This window comes from Crinia signifera, chromosome 1 (genome assembly GCF_055691185.1).
Source record: "Crinia signifera chromosome 1, ASM5569118v1, whole genome shotgun sequence".
In the NCBI taxonomy this organism is placed as follows: domain Eukaryota; kingdom Metazoa; phylum Chordata; class Amphibia; order Anura; family Myobatrachidae; genus Crinia; species Crinia signifera.
Window position 1 is genome coordinate 80,794,526 of NC_139217.1, and position 22,972 is coordinate 80,817,497.

Sequence of the window (22,972 nt, forward strand, 5' to 3'; positions counted from 1 at the left end):
ATTCAATGGTCTTCGCCGCGGCCGGCGAGGGGGTTAAACAAAAATGGTTGATTCTGGAACTGGCCTTATTAGAAGATTCCCAATTTGCCTTGAAAAGCATTACAAAATAGAATTAGATTTGCTCATATCATCCAAATGATAGATTTCCCTGTACCTTAATTACTGTGTTTTTTTCAGGGCTGGTGAGTTTAGTAACAATAAGTTAACAATATCCCCACAGAAACAGCACATCTAAACACCTCTGCCAATCCAATGGGCTTTCAGTAGAGAATGTTACATTACAGGGCTTATGAGACAGACCTGAGAGAGTCCAGACACATTAGAGGAAGGTTACATTAACGTAGTGAACAGCACCATTATAACATCTCTGTATGATTAGGGGCCTGGGGTAGTGAGATGAACAAGGAGTAGACCCACATACAGAGTACAACAGCTGTGAGACGATGGAGGGCAACACGTTTTATGCCAACCTCACAACACATTACTAACCGACTAAGCTATTTTAATGGCAAATGGGTGAGCATCCACATAAAAAGTAAATGTCCATGAAGTGCCAATGGAGATGTTTTATTATAATGTACAAAAAGGGGCTCAGTCATGAGGGGAGCGACAGGATTCCCTTTTATTTTTCCACATATTTTATGATTGGCAGCCGCCAACACTGGTCTTCCCGTCTGCATTAACCACAAATAATTTGCATTGATCCTGGACCAACAAGGCACCTCTGCCAGTGTCCCGAGGAATCCCAGGGTGCCCTATTATTATTGTTGGCAGTAGGGGAATGCTACAAAAGGAGCCATCCATAAACTTCCCAAATGATATCACACAATGAGGACCATTAATCCTTCATATTATACTCAGATCGGATAGGCGCCCACACCTACACCTACACACACACACACAAAATAGCTTAGTGTCCAATCTGGGGGATGAGCTACAGGTAGATGTAACATATAGTACATGTCATTTGGAATTGATATTTTGAAAGTAGAACTTTCTGTACAATTAAAAACAGCCTATCATTGAAAAAAAGCCTGAAAGTAATGTAACGTACATAAACTGATAAGTCAAAAAACTAAAATACTGGTAACAAAAAAAACTATAAAAGATAACAATATTATAAAGACCGAAGAATGAGGTATATTATGGTAATTATACTCTATACTACACACAGAAAAAGAAAAAAACAAACATGAATAGGCCATTCCACTGTTAGGTATGAACATTTGTAAAAGTTTTAACGTATACATTTTTTCTAAAACTCAACACGAGAAAAAAAAAAAGGTTGTAATAGCTTATTTTTCAAGTAGAAAGAAAACATTTCTCCATTACACCCATCACAATGCAGTTTAGTTGTCAGGTACAGGAACAAGCCAAGTCCACCACTGTTTTGTAAAGGAAATGTAATTGATAATTCAGCTAAACTCTTTGGTGTTATTTCTTTATGAATACCTATATTAGAAAAAAATATTATTTAACTTGCGAACCCAATAAATGCTGAAAAGACACAGCACTAAAGATTTTTATACAGTGCCACAAAAGGGGACATTTTTACCCCCCAAAAAACCCAACAGCTCTAGTGACGAAATGGATAAGTCCGACCATAGGGAAAAATTACTATATGCAAAAAAAAAAAATATATACAAAACAAAACAAAAACTAGGAGTGGTGTAAAATCAATTAAATATGTACTCAACCATATTTCATCACTCATTTGTTCAATACAAACCATGTAAGTGGCGCGTATTACAACTATAAATCATTGCAAACCATTAAATGGTAATCTATTTCTTAACACTGTTTCTTACAGTTTGCATAACAGAAACATTCTTTTGACGGAAGAAATGTGACCATAAAAAGATATGGTATATTATTATATACACATACACACGGCGGCACTCTAAACAGAAAAAAAAACCATGCTGACCGAATACCTACACACGCTCCATTGCAGAACCAAAACAACTGCCCTTTGGAAAACACACACACACACACACACACACACACACACACACACACACATATCTCAAAAATACAGGTCTTTTCAAAATAAAGCAACTGTCAATGGTTAGACACCAATAATTGATGGTTTTGCAATTGATACAGAATATACTGTATGATGATTCTCAGCTATTGATGTCTTTTTTCCCCTTCATTTCTTAAAGAGCTTGGCCCCACAGAAACCCTTTAAAAAATCAACAGTTCTATTTAAAGTGTTCATGCCATAGATGTTAAGAACCGATTGCACCATTGATGGCGAATGTTCCAAAGGCCATTACTACTCTAAAGCCAGGGTTTAAGCTCATAAGAAAGAGAAGTTTGGGCAAGCCATGCTGTACTTCAGAAGGCGCCATTTAATGCAAAGATATCACATATTGTGACTGGGTGGCGCTGTTGCAATGTAAATCACTTGAATAGAACTACAATTGTTCAATGTTTCCTCCATTGTGGTCAGCAACACTTTCCATTTAAAGAACTGTACTCTCTGTAACAGCAGAATGTAACAGGTCAGACAGAATAGTCTAATACTGGAGGAAACATGAAACAATTCTAGTGCTTTGATTTGTATCCTGTTGTCAAAATTTGACATTTGTCATATGTTTCTTGATGACAGGCTAGCACAGTGGTTCCCTAACTTGGCACTGTGGCACTTAAGGGTGCTGCAGGGCACCAAGAGTTGGAGGTCCAGAACTAAATCAAATTACTGTACTTATGGTCAAAGGGATTGGCAAAACCAGTGCAGGTAGCTGCTGATCATAAAATATGAGGACGAACAGCAGCATAACCGTAATTCAAAAAGGTTATGGAACCATTGGCCTAGCAAATCCTCTAGAGTATTTGTTGTCAAAAGGTATCATCATTATGAGTCTTATGCTGCCCACACACAGTGCCATTTACCTTGTGCAGTACGTACTTTTTGGAATAGATCACATCTAGTTAAAACCAAAGGCTGCTTTAGCATATCCGATGCGACCTAGTCCAAAACGCACAGTGAGCATCGCACTGTGTATGGGCAGCATTAGAACTCACAGCAGAGTACCCCAACATGGGATTCAAGTTTAACAGTTATATAACTAAAAACATAGGACATTAAATATTCCAGAAAAAGTGTAGAAACACTTATACAATAAAAAACTCTAATATACTAATATATTTGTGACCAATGTAATCTGTTACACGTATATGTAAAAGAGTTCACTTGTCCTCTGTTGATCCTAACAGCCGAAGAAAGCAGTCATCCGCTCCTACTCGGATGGACCGTTTGTCAGGATGGATGAATGAAACATAAGAAACGGGTGACGGACTTTGCCAATCCTGCTTAAGTAAGACAGAAAAGTAGAGAGGAACTCCTGCTCATACCATTAGACACATTGCCAGACCCGACAAAATGTCATCTCTACCTGGCATTATTTATTTTGGCCTCCTCTTTAAGCAGCAAAATTTGAAAAGATCTAGTGCAATAACGCTGCACACACACACACACGTTTCTGTAATGCGCATGGGTACTTGTGTACAATCACGGCTCCCACGATGTCCATCGCATAGTAAAAAATTGCATCGCATCGCATGCGATCTTTAATAGAAATGCATCCAAATGCATTGAAATTAGTATCAAACATGTTCAATGGCCCCCAAATGTAATTTTTCAGGCTGTACCACCCCCACTATCAACGCGAACCCGAAGCCTGGCGAGCGCAGCAGTACGCGTTCTACGACCTTTTCATTCCCCCACTATCCACGTCGGCGTGGAGTTGAGAATAGAAAGTGTGGCGAGCGCACGCTGCGCTCCCAACGCTTCGGGCTCGGTGGCTCGCTGCGCTCGCCACACTTTCTATTCTCAACTCCACGCCGACGTGGATAGTGGGGGTATGAAAAGGTCGTAGGACGCGTACCTCCGCCCCTCGCGGGCTCGCTGCGCTTGCCACACTTCGGGTTTGCATTGATAGTGGGGGTTGTACAGCCTGAAAAAGACATTTGGCGGCCATTGAACATGTTTGATACAAATTTCAATGCATTTCTGTTAAAAATCGCATTGCTGTTAAAAATCGCATGTGATTTAAAAAAAATGCATAAAAACGGCAAAAATCGCATGCCACTACATATGGCATGCGATGGGAGCCGTGAAAGTACACAAGTACCTGCGCATGTTTTATTGTATGTTCTAATCCAGGGGTGGGCAACAAGCGACCCTCCAGCTGTTGCAGAACTACACATCCCAGCATGCCTTGCCTTAGTTTTGCTATTTGGTCATGCTGAAACTGATGCAAGGCATGCTGGGATGTTAGTTCATCAACAGCTGGAGGGCCGCTTATTGCCCACCCCTGTTCTAATCAAATGCAAAAGTCCAAACAAATTCTTCCCAGTTCTTTCTCACTAGATCGCTTAGAAAATGCCCCTACATCGCTGCGTGTGTAATGCAGGGTACACACCACGACGACCCGCTCACGATGCACATTGTGAGCGGGTCGTCAGTGTTTCTTCAGACCCGCTCAAGATGATGTGGGGGGGCACGACCCGCTCACGATGTGCACAGTGAGCGGGTCTGATCCAATGGCGACCCGCACCCGGCAGAATGTTCGTTATTCAGATCCTACCTGCAGCAGGTAGGATCTGAATAACGACCGACCGACCCGCGGGACCGCACATCGGATCGGTATCGGTCCACACCAGGACAGAAAAGGGCCCAATCACCACACAATCTACATCCAATTGGTCGGAATTGGATCTAGATTGAGGGGATCGGGCCCTAGTCGTCCTGGTGTGTACCAGGCATAAGAGCAAAGCGATAGCAATGTACTTAATGTCCTGGCGATAAATCTCCAGCATGCTAAAATAGATTGAGTTAATCACAGGGGCCAGGGCCAGTGTTCTCACTGAGAACACTGGCCCGTACAGATTGCTTAGCGGCACACAGCTGTGCTGCTCTGTGTGCTGAGCGTTCGTAGCGATCTAGCATTGCGCGCGTAGGCCCCATAAGTCATCTTGTTGAAAATAATCACACCCATTTACAATACATGCATCTAAATTTAATTACAAATATATTATAAATAGGAAAGTTCAACAGCAGGGTTTATGCAGCATAAGAGGTTGCCCTCTGTAGACTAGACAAGGCTGCCAAAAAGTGAGCGATTCATTTCTAGAAGCTCATACCTGAAAACTGGTGCCCAGAAAGCCAGGATCTGTAATTCATAGCAACCTCTCAGATTGTAAGCTTTCAGAACCACTCTCTATACCTGCCACCTCATGTTATGGCCATCCCCGCCATGCTCAATTCCTGCCTTCAGGCCACCTTGCCTGCAACTCACGTCTCCTGTCTGTTTCCCCCTCGCTCTAGACTGTAAGCTCCTTGGAGCAGGTCCTTCTTCCCTCCTGCCCTCATCTCGCACACCAATTACAGCTCTTACCCACCTACCATCTATAACCGCATAACTTGTGTTTATCTACTTCTACCACTGACTACTTACCCCTGGTAACATGCAGACTGCTCCTCTGCTTCCTACATCTCAGCTGCAGTGTGTACTAAGAATTGTGCTGCTGATTGTTACCTGTGCTCTATTTTTGTTCTTCAGTGACTGTTAGGTTTAGTCTTGTGTACCTTGTATTGTTCTATGTGCTATATGTACAGTGCCGTGTACCACTTGTGGCGCCTTATAAATAAAATGTAATAATAATAATGATAATATTAACCAGAGAAGCGTAAGAGCTCATTGCTGAGTGATTCATCTCAGTTTTCCAGTCATAAACAGTTAATATTTTTCGTTTACTTCATTACATTAAAATTAATCTGGTTAATCTCTTTATTACCAGAGGACATTGGCAGTAATCTAAGCAAACGCTTTATTGGCACTCAGATTCTATGATGTTTAGGGGAAAGGGTTTACAAAATGAGCTCACTGTGAGTGGTTGGCCTCACAGCTACCTGCATACTGCTGGCTCAGCTTGGCAAACCCACAACTCACAGAGCCATACCAAACAAACCCAGCCGCTTTAAATCGAGAGGTTAATTCATAAAATGCAAACGTCTTTATCTGAAAGAAAAGGCAATGATAGACATGAACAAACAATTATTGGCACATGCAGATAGACACATGGCACGTGTCACACTGCACACGTAAGCGAGGTACAATCACTGGCTGTTAGTACACTAGCTAAAATCACAGTAAACGATGAACATCTTGTGATGTTATATAGAATACATGATTTTACTCACAAATTAGAACGTCAACAGATAAGCAGTGGTTGAATTGCATGTTTAATTCAGTATTCGTAACTTTCAGTGTCAGGTAATCTTTAAAGGGCAGGTTTACAAATTGGTTTCACTCTAGCCTATAGGGACGGGAAGCGGTCATCTATTAGAATGAACTTAGGTCTACAGTCATTAGGTCGACCCCACTAGGTTGACTGGCAGGAAGGTCGACCTGACTTAAGGTCGACATGGGCCAAGGTCGACATGACTTAAGGTCGAATTTGCATAAAGGTCAACATGAGGAAGGTCGACTTGTCATAAGGTCGACATGGGGTTTTTCACTGTTTTTTGAGACATGTGCCGACAGGCGGTATTTCATGCCCTACCATCCACTAGGGCGTGGAGGAGGTTATTAAAGCTGTGGCGAGCGAAGCGAGCCATCGTGCCCGAAGCATTGTGAACGAAGCGAGCGATGCGAGGGTCCGATTCTCATTGCCAACTGTGTCCATGTCGACTGTGTCGACATTCGGATAAAAAAACAGTGAAAAACCCATGTCGACCTTATGACCAGTCGACCTTCCTCATGTCGACCTTTATGCAAATTCGACCTTAAGTCATGTCGACCTTGGCCCATGTTGACCTTAAATCAGGTCGACCTTCCTGCCAGTCGACCTAGTGGGGTCGACCTAATGACTGTAGACCTAAGTTCATTCTGACAGATGTACCGATTCCCAGATTTACAGGCTGATTCAGAGGTACAGATATGTAACAATATGAAAATGCCACAGGAGGCGCCAGGTCTGAACAGACGCCTGCGGCCAGCTTGTCAGAAGACGCAGCATCGTATCATCTGTATGGACATCGGTCACCATGCTGCTGGAGCATACTTGCCTACTTTTAAACTCTTCTCTCTCCGAGAGAAGCCAGGAAAGGAGACTGACAGCATCACTTCTGGGGGTGGGGCCTGATTTAGACATCATCGAGCTCCGCCCCCAGCACTGGAAATCCCCCGATTTGTGGGGCCTCGAGGAGGTGTGGGGCTAAATGACACTATTAGCATATTTAGCCCCGCCTCCTCCGGCGGAAAGCATTGAATCGCGGTAATACAAGAGGCGGCCAGGCAGATGCGGAGGGTGTGGCAGAATCCGGGAGGATTGCCCACCTCTCTCGGTGCCCGGGAGGGGGACCCGATTTCCGGGACCCTCCCGGCCAATCCATGAGGGTAGGCAACCCTATGCTGGGGGCCGGTAAAGCTGCATTCAGGGATGCAATCACTGGCTTCAGCATGCCCAGAAAATGGGGCATCACACGCTAGTTTTTCAGAAAAACTCCTGTACGCTGCACCCCAGCTTTTAAAAGTACTGTGGCTGATGTTACAGAAACATTTACATATGCGCAATATTCGGAGTTTACAAATAGATCACATTAACATTGCTCTCTGAATCAGAACTTTATAATAATCCTCCAAAGAGTATAAAGTCAGGAAAGGAAATAGAATTGGGACGTCCTATATTGCTTGTCCTGCTGCAGGTATATCATTGCATTAGAAGTAGGTGATGTCCTATCATCTATACATATGTCTAGTGTCCATGAGGATCCGAAGCACTGCCATCTGCTGGCAGAGAGTGAAATACATCTCTTTCTCACACATGCACAAACACAGAAGGCACCAGACTAGCTTCCAAAGGTTACTATCTTACTAGTAAATAATAGTTGTTGCTAATGGAATGGAATCATAACTCACAACTTTCAATATCAGTTGTAATACTTCAAATATGAGGGGTTATCCAACCATGCTGGTGGTACAGATACCAGGACAGTTGGGAGTACAATCTATACATATTCTATATATTCACAGTACAACATATAAATGACAATGTTCGGACTCTGCAGTACAGTTATAATCCACAGAAACCATAACTTGCTGCCAAATATCAGGTAATGAGGTTTGTCTGTTCTCATCGCACACTTCTGTATATAAAGATACACACATACATACACTGCAATAAACAGATAAGATGGAGCAATATGTTTTCACTGCAATCAAAGTATACGTGTCAGCCTTCAATAAAACAAGTCTCTATTGGTTTGTTAGCAAGATATAGAGGAGATGGTTCTCACCTGATCAAACTGAAGATCTTCACCTCTCTGCAGAGATCTTGACAAAAGCTTTTCCTGTAAATAGAAACACAAGTGAATATTGAGAGCTGCAGGCAGTCATTATAAAAGCGCCATCTTCTCACAGGCTGCTTGCGCACAGGTCACCCCAGGCCCCACTATATTGAGAAATTAGCAGGCGTAAATATAAATGATTAGCTCTTGTTTTCTTTTAACTAATTTCTAACATAAATCTGTAGCTGCAATGTGCTGTTATAAAGGTAACCTGATAAAGAACAAGATTTACCGACATCTACTCCAGATTGGCAGATCTGTGCATATAACACAGTTATGGTCTATTGTTCAATTTTCTTTTAAATCTGAAGGTGTACCGGGAATAGCCACAAACCCACCAAAGGGGTACACACAGCAATTATTCCATCAAGACACACAGAAACAATACGCACAGTGACTGACGATTTAATTTGCCAATATCGGCACACAAACAATAGATCATGGTTTGTCACAGAAGGCAGCGGTTCCCCTATTTTCTTGAAACATGGCACCCTAACGATTCTATATTTTGTTCATGGCACCCCAAGGCAAAAACTTTTTCATTCATTAATAAAAATTAAAAAAAATGAAGTAAATTGTGCCTACCTGTCACCCTTAACCTCAGTGATATGGGCTGTACAGAGCTGTGCTTCTGATTGGAAGCCACAAGCACTGGTTTTGCATATCATTTTAACCACAATCAATTAGATTTGGTCTTCCTTGAACCTGAGGCACATCTGCAAGAGCCTCTAGGCACCCCAGGAACACTGTTAGGGAACCACTGGACTAAAGGGATAAGACAGTGGATGCTGCATGTGTTGATTTGCCAAGAAAGTAACAAATGTATCTTGTTTTTTTAAATTACCATCGTGTAACTAATTATAATGTTGGGTTCACACTGGAGCAACTGGGAGTTGTTCAGACATCTTTATCAGCCCAGGTCACATGTACACCCTGGCACAATGCTTGTAAAGGGCAGAACAATCACTGTCCTGTCCTTCATTAACATGCATGGTGTTGCTAGGTTTGATGTGCAGCACATCAAACCTAGCGTCACCACAAGCGACCGTGGGAGCATGTATATCGGACATACACATAGCGATGTGCCGGTTCGATCTATCCAACCGGACGGCATAACGCCCAGTGTGTACCCAGCTAAAAACTCAGCTCCAACCTGGGACACTGAACATAGGATCCATTAGTACTAACCTGCACATTATTAAATGGAAGAAAAAGAACAGTTATACATTGGTGTATCCATGATTTCTTCAACACAGGTGCAATTTCTCACTGTAGGGTGTTTCAACTACTAACGAACAATTATTATACATTTGCTACCTCTGAACAGAAAAGCCTTGTTATTACTATGGATTTGGATACAGACCTCAGGGCAAACTCTCTGTGACCACATGTGTGTGTTATCTAGTGCTGAGCATACATGACCCTAATCCTTTCACATCGCCAACTCTGGAAGAAACTGCAGTGTAATGCTAAAGGCAACTGACACCGCCAGATATCGGGTGTGTGACAAATGGGAAGTAAATATATTCTGTATCAGCCCAGAACGGCTGCAGGAGGAAGACATGCCGAGTAGCTGCTAGCAAGGAATCCACCAAGCGTGCTTAGTAACATGAGGGTGAAAAAGGGGAAGGCTATTCACAAGTTTAGTGATTTATCATTTTCATACATATATAACCACCATGTTACACAACAATGGTTATTGTGTGATTACTCACATCAGTCCCTGCCCCCAATGCAGCTTGCAGTCCTTGGTTCCCTAGCACTCACTCACTTGTGTCAATTTTGTTAGTAGCCAATTAAAATGTAAACAAGGTAGTGGAGTAAAGCCATGCAATTACATGGAAACATACAAACTCCACACAGAGTCGATTATCGCATGACAGTGCATGCGATCCTTGCACTAATGAGCGAGCCAAAATAGAGACAGAAAGTGAAAATATCTAAATGTATTCCCCTCACAATTTGACAGGCAGGAAACCGTCTGTTTTCTGGGAGTGTCAACTGTGCGGAGTTTGTATATTCTCCCCGTGCTTGCGTGGGTTTACTCCAGTTTCCTCCCACAATCCAAAAAATATACTGGTAGACTAATTGGCTCCCAACAAAATTAACCCTAGAATGTCTGTGTGTGTGTGGTAGGGAATATAGATTGTAAGCTCCACTGGGGCAGGGACTGATGTGAATGTTCAAACATTCTCTGTAAAGCGCTGCACAATATGTGTGTGCTAGTTGTGGGAGGGCCAGAGCTTCTCACATTTGCACAGAGTGGAAAAATCATTTAATGGTGAGGGAATTGCATATGGATTTGCAGATGACCAGCGATCCACTCACAGATTCGCACAGGGCAGGTTTTCTGTCTGAGTGGCGGCCATCTACTCACAGTCATCTGATAAATTTGCAGATGAACCCATCAACTCTGAATCAGAACCAAAGTCAGAATTGAACCTATAGCCCAGCCTAGTGCTATGATATAGCAATGCTGACCACTGTCTCTTCAGTAGCGGCACATACTACAGTACTTTCATAAAAAGGAAAGTAACCATCACTTATGCTTGGAGAGGATTAAAACACTAACCAATCAGCTTCCAACTGTAATTTTTAAATGCAGCTAGTAAAATGACACTAGTAAGCTGACTGTACTTAAACTCTATCCAAGCTTTTATAAATCTTCCCCTAAATCATAAAAATATACAGCAGGATGCAAATAAAACTGTAAAATATACTAGTGCTGGTCCAGAGACACTACATTGGGAGAAACCATGTTATAATGCAAGAGGCCAAGACATTTTTTTTTTCTGAATGCAGGATAAATACTGGCTGTTCATGTAGCCCACAAACACATTTTCACACTGCAATTTTTGATTTGAGCTTGGACACGAACAATGTAGGACTGGGGCATAAAGTGCCAACTGGGGGAACGGCTCCAGAGTGAGTATGGCTAGCTGCCACAATGGTTTACCTAACTATTAGAGAATGCATAGGCTGGGCCACTTACTAAATATTTATGTATAATTTATGTGTATGGTAACCTGGTCCCTAGGGGAGGGGGTGAGCCCACAATGAGGATTGCTTGTACCTCTGTGGGTCAGTCCAACCACGGATATGTACCCATGGCCGGCTCTACCATTAGGCAGCTGCCTAGGGCACCGGGATCTGGGGGGCGCTACCAAGTTTGCAAATCAAAAAAATCAAGGATGTCTATGAGGATCCTTGTTGTACTTAATGCAGGTGGCGGCTGTGGAACTTCTAAGACCTGACCTCCATGTTCCCTTGGGACATACTTCCCTTGGGACATGTTCCCTTGGGACATACTCCCCTTTTCTCCCACTATCTCCATCAGCATTGGTGAAACCGAGATCACCTCCACCGACCAAACGCGCTGCCTCGGTGTCATCATTGACTCCTCCCTCTCTTTCACCCCCCACATTCGTGCTCTCTCACAGTCTTGCCGCTTTCACCTACGCAACATCTCACGCATCAGACCATTCCTCTCCACTGACGCGACCAAAATTCTCATTCACTCTCTTGTCTTTTCCCGCCTTGACTACTGCAACATCCTTCTCTCTGGGCTACCTCTCACCCGCCTCGCACCTCTCCAAACCATTCTTAACGCTGCTGCTAGGCTCATCTTCCTCTCCCGCTGCTCTACCTCCGCCTCCCCCCTCTGTCTATCTCTACACTGGCTCCCCATTCCTTTCCGAGTTCTCTTTAAACTCCTCACCACCACCTACAAGGCTCTCTCCTCCTCCACCGCTCCTTACCTCTCTTCACTGATCTCTATCCACACTCCCTCCCGTCCTCTTCGCTCCATCGCTGACCGCCGACTGACCTCTCACCTAATCACCTCCTCCCACTCCCGTGTCCAAGACTTCTCTCGCGCTGCCCCCCTGCACTGGAACAACCTCCCGCCACCCATCAGGCTTTCTGATTCCCTTACCTCCTTCAAGCGCTCCCTCAAAACCCACTTTTTTCGACTAGCCTATCCCTCCTCCTAACCTCTTTTGATCCTCCTATCCTTCCTCCGTTCCTACTTATCCTGTTGTTTTTCGTTCGTCCACCCACCTATTTTTAGTATGTTAACTCTTATGAGTAGGGTCCTCCTGCCTCACGTACTCACCCTACCTCTTTACCTCACCTGTCCTCCTGTCCTGTTCTTCCCTTCCTCTACTTCATCTTCAGTCTCCTCGACAATTTTGACACCTACTTCTGAACTGATGCTGATTTTATTTCTACCAGCTATACCCCTATTCATACTGTATTTTTCAACACACCCTGTACGTTACCTTGTCATTTGTTTTTTGTTTGCTATGTACGGAGCTGCGGACACTTTGCGGCGCCTTATAAATAAACGTACTACTACTACTACTTATTTGCTGCCACCACCTCCTTGTACTATGTTGTGGGTGGCAAAGGGGAGTGTGCGGAGGGCCTCCAGGGAAAGCAGGGTGGTGTGGGGGGGGGGGGGGGGGGGGGGGGGGTATAGCTGGGAGGACCACACAATTTTTGGGAGCCTCCCTGCCATTCTGAAATGTTAGCCAGGTATGCCTTCAGGTGTTAGAAAGTGGGTGTTGGTGGCAGTATGGGGGAGGGAGCAGTAGGTAAAAGTTTTAAGGTGAAGTTTTGCCGGCCCTGTATGTACCTCCCAAATCGAAATGTTTTTGCATATTTCAAACCTGTGAAACATGGTTTTGCCAAGACTAAAAATGTATACTTGATTACACAATAAAATCAAGAGCACAAATTCTGCGTTGACATTCTAAAGCCACAGTGAGTAATGGGAGTAGCAGAAGGGATCACAAAGCCCTAGTGAGGAGCTGTACAGCACCAAGGACCACAAGCACATCATGTTCCCGTCCCTGCAGTAAACACACTATGCAAGTGCACACAGATTAAATGACCATGATAGATATTCATTTGGTCAACAACTCTCTCTTATTGTGTTCTACAAACGCCCAAAGCACTTACATGTCATGGCATGCCACCATGCTTGTGCCCCCATCTTACGCACATCTGTAAAATGCACGGATATTTTGCAGCGCATTTTCAGTCTGCAATCCCTGGACATATGGTTTGTATATTATCCTGACAGTACAGTGTTTACGGAAATAAGCATCTAAAATGTGTAGGAGTGGAAATCACCACAGGCAATGCCCCACAATGCAGACATAAGCGCGTGCGGAGAGAGATGGCGGAGATCCGTACATTAATACAAAGTATTTCTTCCAGTCTGCAGTCAGAGCAATAAAGGTCAAACAGGAAATGTCGCTTTAACACTACAACTTGATTATATAGTAATGTATTGTACCTCATTCATGTACAAATGACACGTACTACCAGTCACTCCACTAAACCCATACTACAGAGAAGCAGCATAACTAGTGTTCTATACCAGTGCCTGGGTGAGCGCTGCCAGCCCCTGCAGTACTCAGTGTAGCATTCTGCTGTCTCTGCACTGCTGCAGCTCAGCGTATCATTTCACCAAGCCAGCAATATAGCTGCAATGCAAACAATACTAAAAATAAACAGAAATTGGATTTTTCTGCTTACGCCGTGTGACGTCCATACGAACAAAGTCTGCATAGCCTGAAGGTTGGAGTACATTTCCTAGAACTTTAGTACGCTGGCAAATTGCTATATATCTGTATTGTAAGACAGAGGGGGCGTACTATTTATGAAACATTTATCTCCCCCCCCCCCTTATACTTTTGTGCACTTTAGGGATTTTTTTTTTTGCTAAGATGGGAGATCTATTGAAGATGGGATGTTGCTATAGACAACCAATCACATTTTATCTATTATCTTCTAGAAGGTGCTAAATAAATAAGTAGATTCTGATTGGTTGCCCGTAGCAACATCTCATCTTCAATAGAACTTCCATCTTAGTAAATAAACCCCATGAATTGTTCAATACATATAATGCAGATACAGAAACAATGGTTACTATGTAAGTTTTACACAAGTACCTGATCGCTCCTAACAAGGGCGTAACTACCATAGGTGCAAGGGGTGCAGCTGCTATGGGGCCCCCGAGCTGAAGGGGGGCCATCTTTTACTGCCCAAGTCATATGTTTTACATGCATTTATCACCATCAGTCGCTAAATAGGCGACCCTTACAAACTTTTGCTATCACCCCTGGCTCCTACAGATCTGAAGGGATCTTTCAGTGTTTCGCCTGTTTTTGATAAGAAAACTAACATTTAGTTGCCATTTTTCATCCAGGAGTTGATCAAACATTGTGAAAATAAATGTAATTTACAGAAGTGACTATTGGCCTTGATTGACATAATACCTATCTATCTGAAGAGGGTCTGAGAGAATGCGATGATTCAATTACAAGTGGGAGTGGTAACAGGCTATTATAGACCAGGCATTGGCAGATTACCTTGTTTTATTAATAGATGCTCCAGCCTAAAACTGTGCTACCCAGCAGCACTAATCCCCCTCCCCCACCCCCTCCGCTCTGACAGCACAATCCACTCTATGACATCGGCATTATTACACAATATCTTGAATTTACAAAGAAATCAGATAATGTACATTCAAACAGGAGGCATTGCCACTTATGCTAATGAAATGGTTCTGGTATAAAAGAGTCATCAAGCGTCTTGGATGACAATGAAAGTTCGACATGTACAAGGTCGACATAGACAGAAGGTTGGCACAAGGAAACTGCCAACATGGAAATAATGGACAAGAGTTGTGGTGTCAATTTGTAGATTTCATCACGTGGATTCCATATCAGAGTACTACGTGCGCTCACTATGCTTTACCGTTCCCAGTTGAAGTCAAACAATTTTTTACATTTCCAAAAAAACACCCTCATATAGACGTGGCAAGCATCGCCATTATAGGTAATGAAATATACCTAATAAAAAAGGTCCATATAAAAAAAATCATACATCAATCTGGCCTATGGTACCCAAAAGGTTGTGATATGACTGACCAATGGTCGGGATCCCAGTGGTAAAAATACCAACATTGGAATTTGGAATCCCGACCGGCGATACTCCGACAAGGGGGAGCACAAAAAAGCCCCTCTCCACAAGTTCTGCTCTCCCTCTATGGGAGTTGTGGACCCCCACGAGGGAGAATAGCCCCTAGTCAGCCATCCGTCACCTGTACACAAAGACACAAGTATATGTGCTGGCTAAATGAGTACATCTGTATAAACTAATGCACACTTCAAGCAGGTGTAAATGATACCCACAGTTCTCTTGCTGACTATCTACTATCCTGGAATTTACTATTTTATAGAAACATTACTATAAAACTTTTGTAATGTACTTGTCATAATTTTAGTAACATATGAAAAGAATATTAAGGTTTTGGATGTCAATAAACAACACGTGACTGCATGAGGGTCAAGTACTCTAATACCCCTTTCACATCGCACTTTTAAAACGGTATATTGCCATTTTTTTTCCATTTTAAAACGTCTAAGGCTGCAATGTGAAAGTGCCAAAGTTGATTTGTTAAAGTTTACCGGTATTTCAACACGGTTAAAAAGCAGAGTCCTACACGTTTTAAAGCCATTTTTTTGGCAGTTTGAACAGCTCTATTTCAATGGCTTGAAACGTGTCCCTTGGGGCTTAAACGGGTTGAATGTTTGAATGGTATTAAATGATTTTTAAAACGGTTTTCACCTGCAATGTGAAAGGTCTCAAGGCTCAGACCCGTTTTAAAGTCCCATTTAAGAATACCGTGTCATTACCCATTTCTGCAACGTGAAAGCAGTATCAATGTAACACATTGTATGTTAGGTCTGTACATTCACATTATAAACCAAAAGGTAAAACACATCTGTGTTGATGTCTAGAACCCCATCTGCATTCATGTTTTGGTGCCAAGCACTGTGCAGTAATCTGTGGACACAGTAGCGAGTGGCAAGAAATGTATAAATAGCATTTAATATTGCAAACAACACTTATGTCCTAAAACCACTTGTATGATCGTGAGATTAAAATGAACATGTGAGGGAGCCCCTTCAAGCTATGTACCCAAAATCTCATTAGAGAATGCACAACAGCGGTGCATGGGGAGGACTGTTGGCATAACAAAGCAGAAAGCAGGGCAATATGATGGATATCTTTCAATTAGTAAAGCAGTCAGGAGGAGTGCGGTGAATAAACTAGAGAATTATCCTGGCAGCCCTGCTTGCCTGACAGCTATTTTATTCATATCTGCACTAGACACACTCTCAGACATAAATGATACACATTTTACAATAAGTCATTATTTAACCTTACAGCAGTGGTTCCCAATGTGTGCCCAGGCACCCTGAGGTGCTTTGAGCCTCCTGCTCTAGTTGGTGGTCCAGAACCAAAACGATTTATGGCCTAGTTATAGGCAAAACCGGTTCTAGCGGCTGACAAAAATAAAACATGGACAATTAGAAGCACAATTGTTCATCCCCATTTAATTGGCATTAACGATAAGAGGAAGGCAAACATTTTTTTTTCTCAAAAATATATCTGTGAAACAAATGCTGATATTCTAGGGCGCAGTGATTCAAGAAAGTTTGGGAACCACTGCCTACAGTAAATCTCATAAACGTAACCCCTGCACACACTAGGTGAGATTTTAAAAGATATATCTCAAAAGGGTCAGGACGAGATAAATATAGATGTGCAATGGTGAGCAGTGGCAGATTTTACCTATGGGCTGAAGGACTGCAGCCCCCTCAGTAAATTCCACCGGCCTACTCAGCGTCAGTGTGCCAGATGCAGTCTGTGAGACTGCAGTGGTTTTTCTGTGACTTCCTATTGGAAGTTCTACCTGTCAGTCACCCACAGTAAAGGCAGTCCCATTGGGAGGTGCCCGGGACTGCCAGTCTGGGCTGGGATAAGCAGAGAGCTGTCTTCCTATAGGAAACCACTCCCTGCCTTACCGTGCAGCCGGGAGAGTGCATAGTTAATGACATTGAGAATATAAACATATAGATATTATATATGTATCTCATCTAGTGTGTATGGGGATTTAGCTATATATATTCCTACATTTCACTCAGATTGCACTGCCCTTTGTACTGTATCGGTCATACACAAACTCATACAGGTTTGTGAGCAATCTGTAGGTTGTCCGTGACAACACAGATATTGACTCTGGCCTAATACAATTAGAAAAAAAAAAAAAAAGAGGCAGGAAGGCCGATATTTCCCTAGAGTTGCCTTTAAGGAAGGGTTGAGATAATGCGCTTACATCAGAGGAAACAAAAGGCTGCATATTACTTGCCTAATGTGCTGTGTGCTGAACACAACCCACAGCTCAGGGGATCTATTAGATATTGTTTGTACAGCAAGACCAAAGCTTGCAGTGTTAAGGCTGATGAGAAATACTGCTCTAGCTATATAATGAACTATTAATGGCCAACTCACAGCATAACCTTCAGCCCTGACAGTAGGCAGAAGCAATCAATCACCATTCTCAGCTACGGTCAGAATCGCCAGTGTGTTACCATAATTCCATAGTAATGCACTTATGAGTACATTCCCAGTGACAGAGCATTGCCAGTCACATCACAGACATTCTGCCTTCTCTTTTTAACATGGTTTAATGAACCTTTTTTCCCTAAAATCAAATTTCCTATTGAATAATTGCTTTTTCAGTATAACACAGTGAACCATTCATCTGTTCAATGAATTAACTGAAAAGCTAAATATCAGTTCTATAGCTCATAGAAGAAAAACTCCACCACTAAAGGTACCAACAGACAGAATTAGGTTAAATATCTATGCGCTAATATGATAAGACAAGACTGACAGGAAAATTAAATCAGATTCCTTTAATAAAAAAAACATTGATAAACATTAGAACTCATAAAAACTAATAGGTACACTGGGTACAGAGGGCCTTATTCTAGTTCACTCTTTCTGACAAAATCCTTCTTAGATGGACAAAGCCATGTGCACTGCAGGTGGGGTAGATGTTATTTGTGCGGAGAGAATTAGATTTGGGTGGGTTTTACTTCAAAGTGAGACCTATATTGCAGTGTAAACATAAAGCAGTCAGTATTTACCCTGCACAGAAACAAAATAACTCACCCAAATCTAATTCTCTCTGCACATTTTACATCTGCCCCCCCTGCAGTGCACATGGTTTTGTCCATCTAAGAAGGATTTTGTCAGAAAGAGTGAACTAGAATAAGGCCCAGAGTGTCATGGGGATAAACGACAATGACACTGCATATAAAACACAAGGGGGTTTATTTACTAAGATGGGAGTTCTACTGAACATGGGATATTGCCCATAGCAACCAATCAGAATCCACCTTTATTTAGCACCTTCTAGAAGATAATAGATATAATCTGATTGGTTTCCCATAGCAACATCACATTTTAGCAAATACACCCCAATAATGCTTCCCATGTGGGGCTAGCAAACAATTGAACTTCAGGTGTGAGGAATTAATGGAGGGCACTCCAATGACCCCAATGTATTCACCGCACTTGTGAAATCAGGTAAATGGAGCAAGCCGTAGCAGGAAATCACAGACTGAAATACGTGCTGTGGGGTTTTAATGATCTCATGTAACACTATACATTGACTACTATCACTCTCTGCTGTCATGATGCCTCAGAAGTTTATGTTCATTCCTGATTTTCAGGCTGAAACTACATCACGTACATGTACTGCAATACTGCCCTGCACCAAGTTATTGCACTCACCTGACAATGTGCCTGATGGATTTAGTTAAATCGGCATTTCACTGTCACACTTACAACTATCGTTACCCAAAGCCGGAATTTAAACTTTTGTTTTCCTCTGAAAATATTTCTCACTTTAGCTTTACTCATGTCTTTAATAATCCAGAACAGTGCGGGAACACTCATTTAGTGAATGTCACTGGTTTTATTACAATGCTAGTGCACTCAGACATTTTTTTTTAAGTATGTGGTGAAAAAATTAGGAAAAATAAGCCTTAAGACCTAATGTACGCTAAATATGGCCACATATTAGCATAGATGCGGCCATCTTGTACACAAATCGTGCTCTTGTTAATAAGCATGTGGCACATCTCTAGTGGTGTTCCGTGCATGCCCATGAGCATGTTTTATTCATCCTTGCAGCAAGATTACTGGTATACAAATTGCTGCCTGGCAAACCCCTAGATAACACGACTGGATAAGCCGGGAAGCATGTAATGAGACCCAAGGGAATTATCTTATGAACAGACATTTTATATTGATCTAGTTTGTTTCCTGTACTTGTCTGTTCTCTTCTAGGAACTGGCACGGGCTCTGGAAAGCAGCCGCTTCACTTGTAACAGCCATTCATTGGGCCGAGAAAGCTGGTGTACATGTAAAAATGAGCAGCTGTAGGTCTACAAAAAAGGACAATCATCCGGTCTTCACCAGTCCTAAAATATGATGATATCTATTCTGATGTGAATAGTAGAACACAGTTTTTCACTTTCTTTGGTGTCAATATTGACACCTGAGAATGTAGACCCCCGATTAGTGTAACACTTTGCTCACTCCACTACAACGGCACACTTTTCCATTCCCAATCGGAATTCACGAGGATGGTAAACCATTAATTAAATTGTGTCAACCTTCCCATGTGTAGATCATTGCCACATTGACCTATTGTTCGTGTCAACATTTTGTCAGCCAATCCGTATACCATTTTAAAAGGACGCCAAAAAAAATATGTCATCATGCAGTGGCGTTTATGGAAGTTTGTATAGTTTATGGAAGCGGACAGCCATGGTAGAGCTAAATCAGAAACTGGGACGGCCATATTTACCAGTTGAGATGCTCAGCCCTAGATGAAAAGTATTTTCTTCTGTTCAAGGCCAAGTTCCAATATAAAAAGGATTATACATTTTGAATATAGATAAGGTTTAAGAAAACAAAACCAAAAAGATTAGCGGCAAAACTATCCTGACCTTCAAGCCAAGGAGCAATGAAAAATTATCTCACTTTTATTGCAAACTTGAGTGCCACCCCCCTTCCCCCAGTAAAAGGTGAAACTAAACTGCAACAAAAAAAAATGTCACATAAAAGGTAATACAAGTATAAGAAAAGAGGGAAAAACAACATGCAAAATAAGCTTTACCTAACAAAAATCTAGCCATTTACACAATGTATAACCTAAACACAAAACGGTTTCTCATGAGCACACCTTTTATCTGAGGCTGCACAGTGGCATTTTAAATGGGAATAAATATATATGCTTATATACTTAAAAACTTATTTATGTCCTCCACCAGATGCATCTCTGGAGACTATTGGATTTGTCTCAAAAATTTATGATACAAAGCCACCTGTGCTCATATAGGAACTGCAGCGGAGAGAAACATATGGGATACCATATAAATCAAAGTACATTTCATCTACATAGAAGGGGGTCTGATTTAAATGAACTGATTGTAATTCGTATATTCCATATGAGAGTAACCACCATAAAATTGGATAAAAAGTGTGCCAAAGAGCCAATTCTACCAAAGTACGATGAAACTATACGGATTTGGAGGTATACAATGAACAGGCTGGTATTATGAGCAGTCAATTTTTAGCCGAAGGCTATGTGACCCTATTATTGTAGAGGATACCTATAAAGAAGGGGCTAGTCTTAATAGGAATATGGCTATAGATAAACACCAGGTCAAGAAGATGGACAGATACCAGGGCGTCCCAGCCAACATAAACAGATCGAACGAGTTATCAGCAAACATTGGTGGGTCCTTGGTACTGACCCCTTATTGAAGAATCATGTAGGAGTCACCCCTAATTTCATATACAGGAAAGCCGATCATATAAAGGACATTGTGGTTAGGAGTACAATTAATACACCAAAACCTGGCAATCAAATTAAAACAAAAGGTTTCTTTCATTGTGGCACATGCAGTATGTGTAAACCTGTAAATCTAAAGAGACAAATAAAGTCTTTGAAATAAAAGAATGTATTACATGTCATACCAAATATTGTATTTATTTACTCAATTGTTCATGCAATAAACAGTATGTTGCCAGGACCTCCAGAGCTTTAAAAAAGTCAGCTTAGTGGAACATGTAAGGAACATTACAAAGGTGTAGAAACGCATAATGTTTCTTTACATTTTTAAGACTGTACATGGGAGTGATATTAGAAAAAATACTGCTTTTTGTGGGATAAAAGCCATCCGATCAGATTGGAGGAGAGAGGACAGACACAAAATTGTCACAAACTGAAATGAGATATATTTATAATTTGAAGACTCTGTCGCCGAGGCGGTTAAATGCAGATTTTGAGCTTAAGTGCTTTTTTATAATTTTTGTTTGTGTTAATTTTTTCTAATATTCCTTTCTTTGTTTTTCATATCGCCAAATGGTCAATGACAACTGCTATGCCTTTAAAACGGAAATGTGGCCATTATCCTCAATACTGCTGGAACTATCTAAATGAGGATTTTGGTTTCCGCTGGTGGGAAAGAATGGTATCCGGGCACGCATTCCAGATGCGTGCAGAGTTCCAGAGGTTGTCACTGTTACCGGAAGTGGGCCGAGTGGTGCTAGCAGACTATTTAATAGAGAAAACCGGACTGGATTTATTTACTTATTTCTTTCCCAAGTATTATCTATTTCCCTGCAACATATTGCTGTATGTGACAGCAGTATGTATATTTTGGATGTATAATAGTAGTTGTATTTTTATGCGATTATTGAGAATAAGGTAAACTTTTATGTTGATTATTGTTCCATGTTTTACTAGTAGCCGGATATAAAAACCTCCATGGTCTGGTCATAATTTACTTCACCCTGAGGAAGAACTACATGTTTGAAATGCGTTGGTATATTTTACCTGGACATTTTAAACTTTGGGACAGCCACTTTTCCTGGCAACATGTTCAGGACTTATCCCGCTTAAATCTCATCATTCCGGGTGCGGAGGCGGAGGGTGGCCTCCCCTCTAGAAAGGACTGTTTAACTAATCCTGGGAACAGAGCAGTGGAGTTTCATTGCTTTTGTGTCCATATTGTATTTGTCTGTTTATCAGGGGATATTTGTGTTCTAACCAAACGTAAATTGAATGCCCATACACTGTCAGCAGGGACTAAAGTCAGTCACAGCTGTGCAGGCAAATTCAAACGCCCACCCAGGTGTAACATCAGGATGACCTACACCATACAGATCAGACACCATACCAATCGGTGAATTGGCCATTCTGACTGACCAATGGTGGGTCAAGTAGATGTAGTATGTACCCAGCTTCTAGTTCAATGATGAATGAAGTACCTGCTACATACAACTACAGAACTTGTTTTCTTAATATGGGTTTAACAGAGGTTTAAATTATGCAAAAATCTGAATAGGTAGTTAAAATATAATAAAAGCAATAATTAAAGTATAAAGTATATAGGGAACAAAAACTAAAGTTTTTCCTATTTGTATCTATTATTTTAAGATACAGGTATATAGGTAGACAACCTGTCTGTACCAACACAGCAGATGTTTACTGTATATTTAGCTCACGGTAGATGATAAGATAACTCAAACAAAGCCAATCATGTTCCTTTCATACAGCAGACTCCAATTGATGACATCATGAGGTATGCTAGACCAACATAAAATGTTCTAAGGTCTGCAAACATCTGAAGATGTCTGACTGAACCACCATTGTTTCCTGTCACTGAT

At 41.8% G+C, this 22,972-nt stretch overlaps 1 protein-coding gene across 10 annotated transcripts in view; it reads right to left on the minus strand.

Moving 5' to 3' along the window:
• Positions 1-22,972, minus strand: part of FRYL (FRY like transcription coactivator) — a 250,991-nt gene that overhangs the window by 109,366 nt on the left and 118,653 nt on the right. For all 10 annotated transcript variants that reach the window (XM_083168231.1, XM_083168181.1, XM_083168125.1 and 7 more), the window contains one exon: positions 8,309-8,362. In XM_083168231.1, coding sequence (XP_083024357.1) covers positions 8,309-8,362 — 54 coding nt within the window. The remainder of the gene's footprint in view (positions 1-8,308; positions 8,363-22,972) is intronic.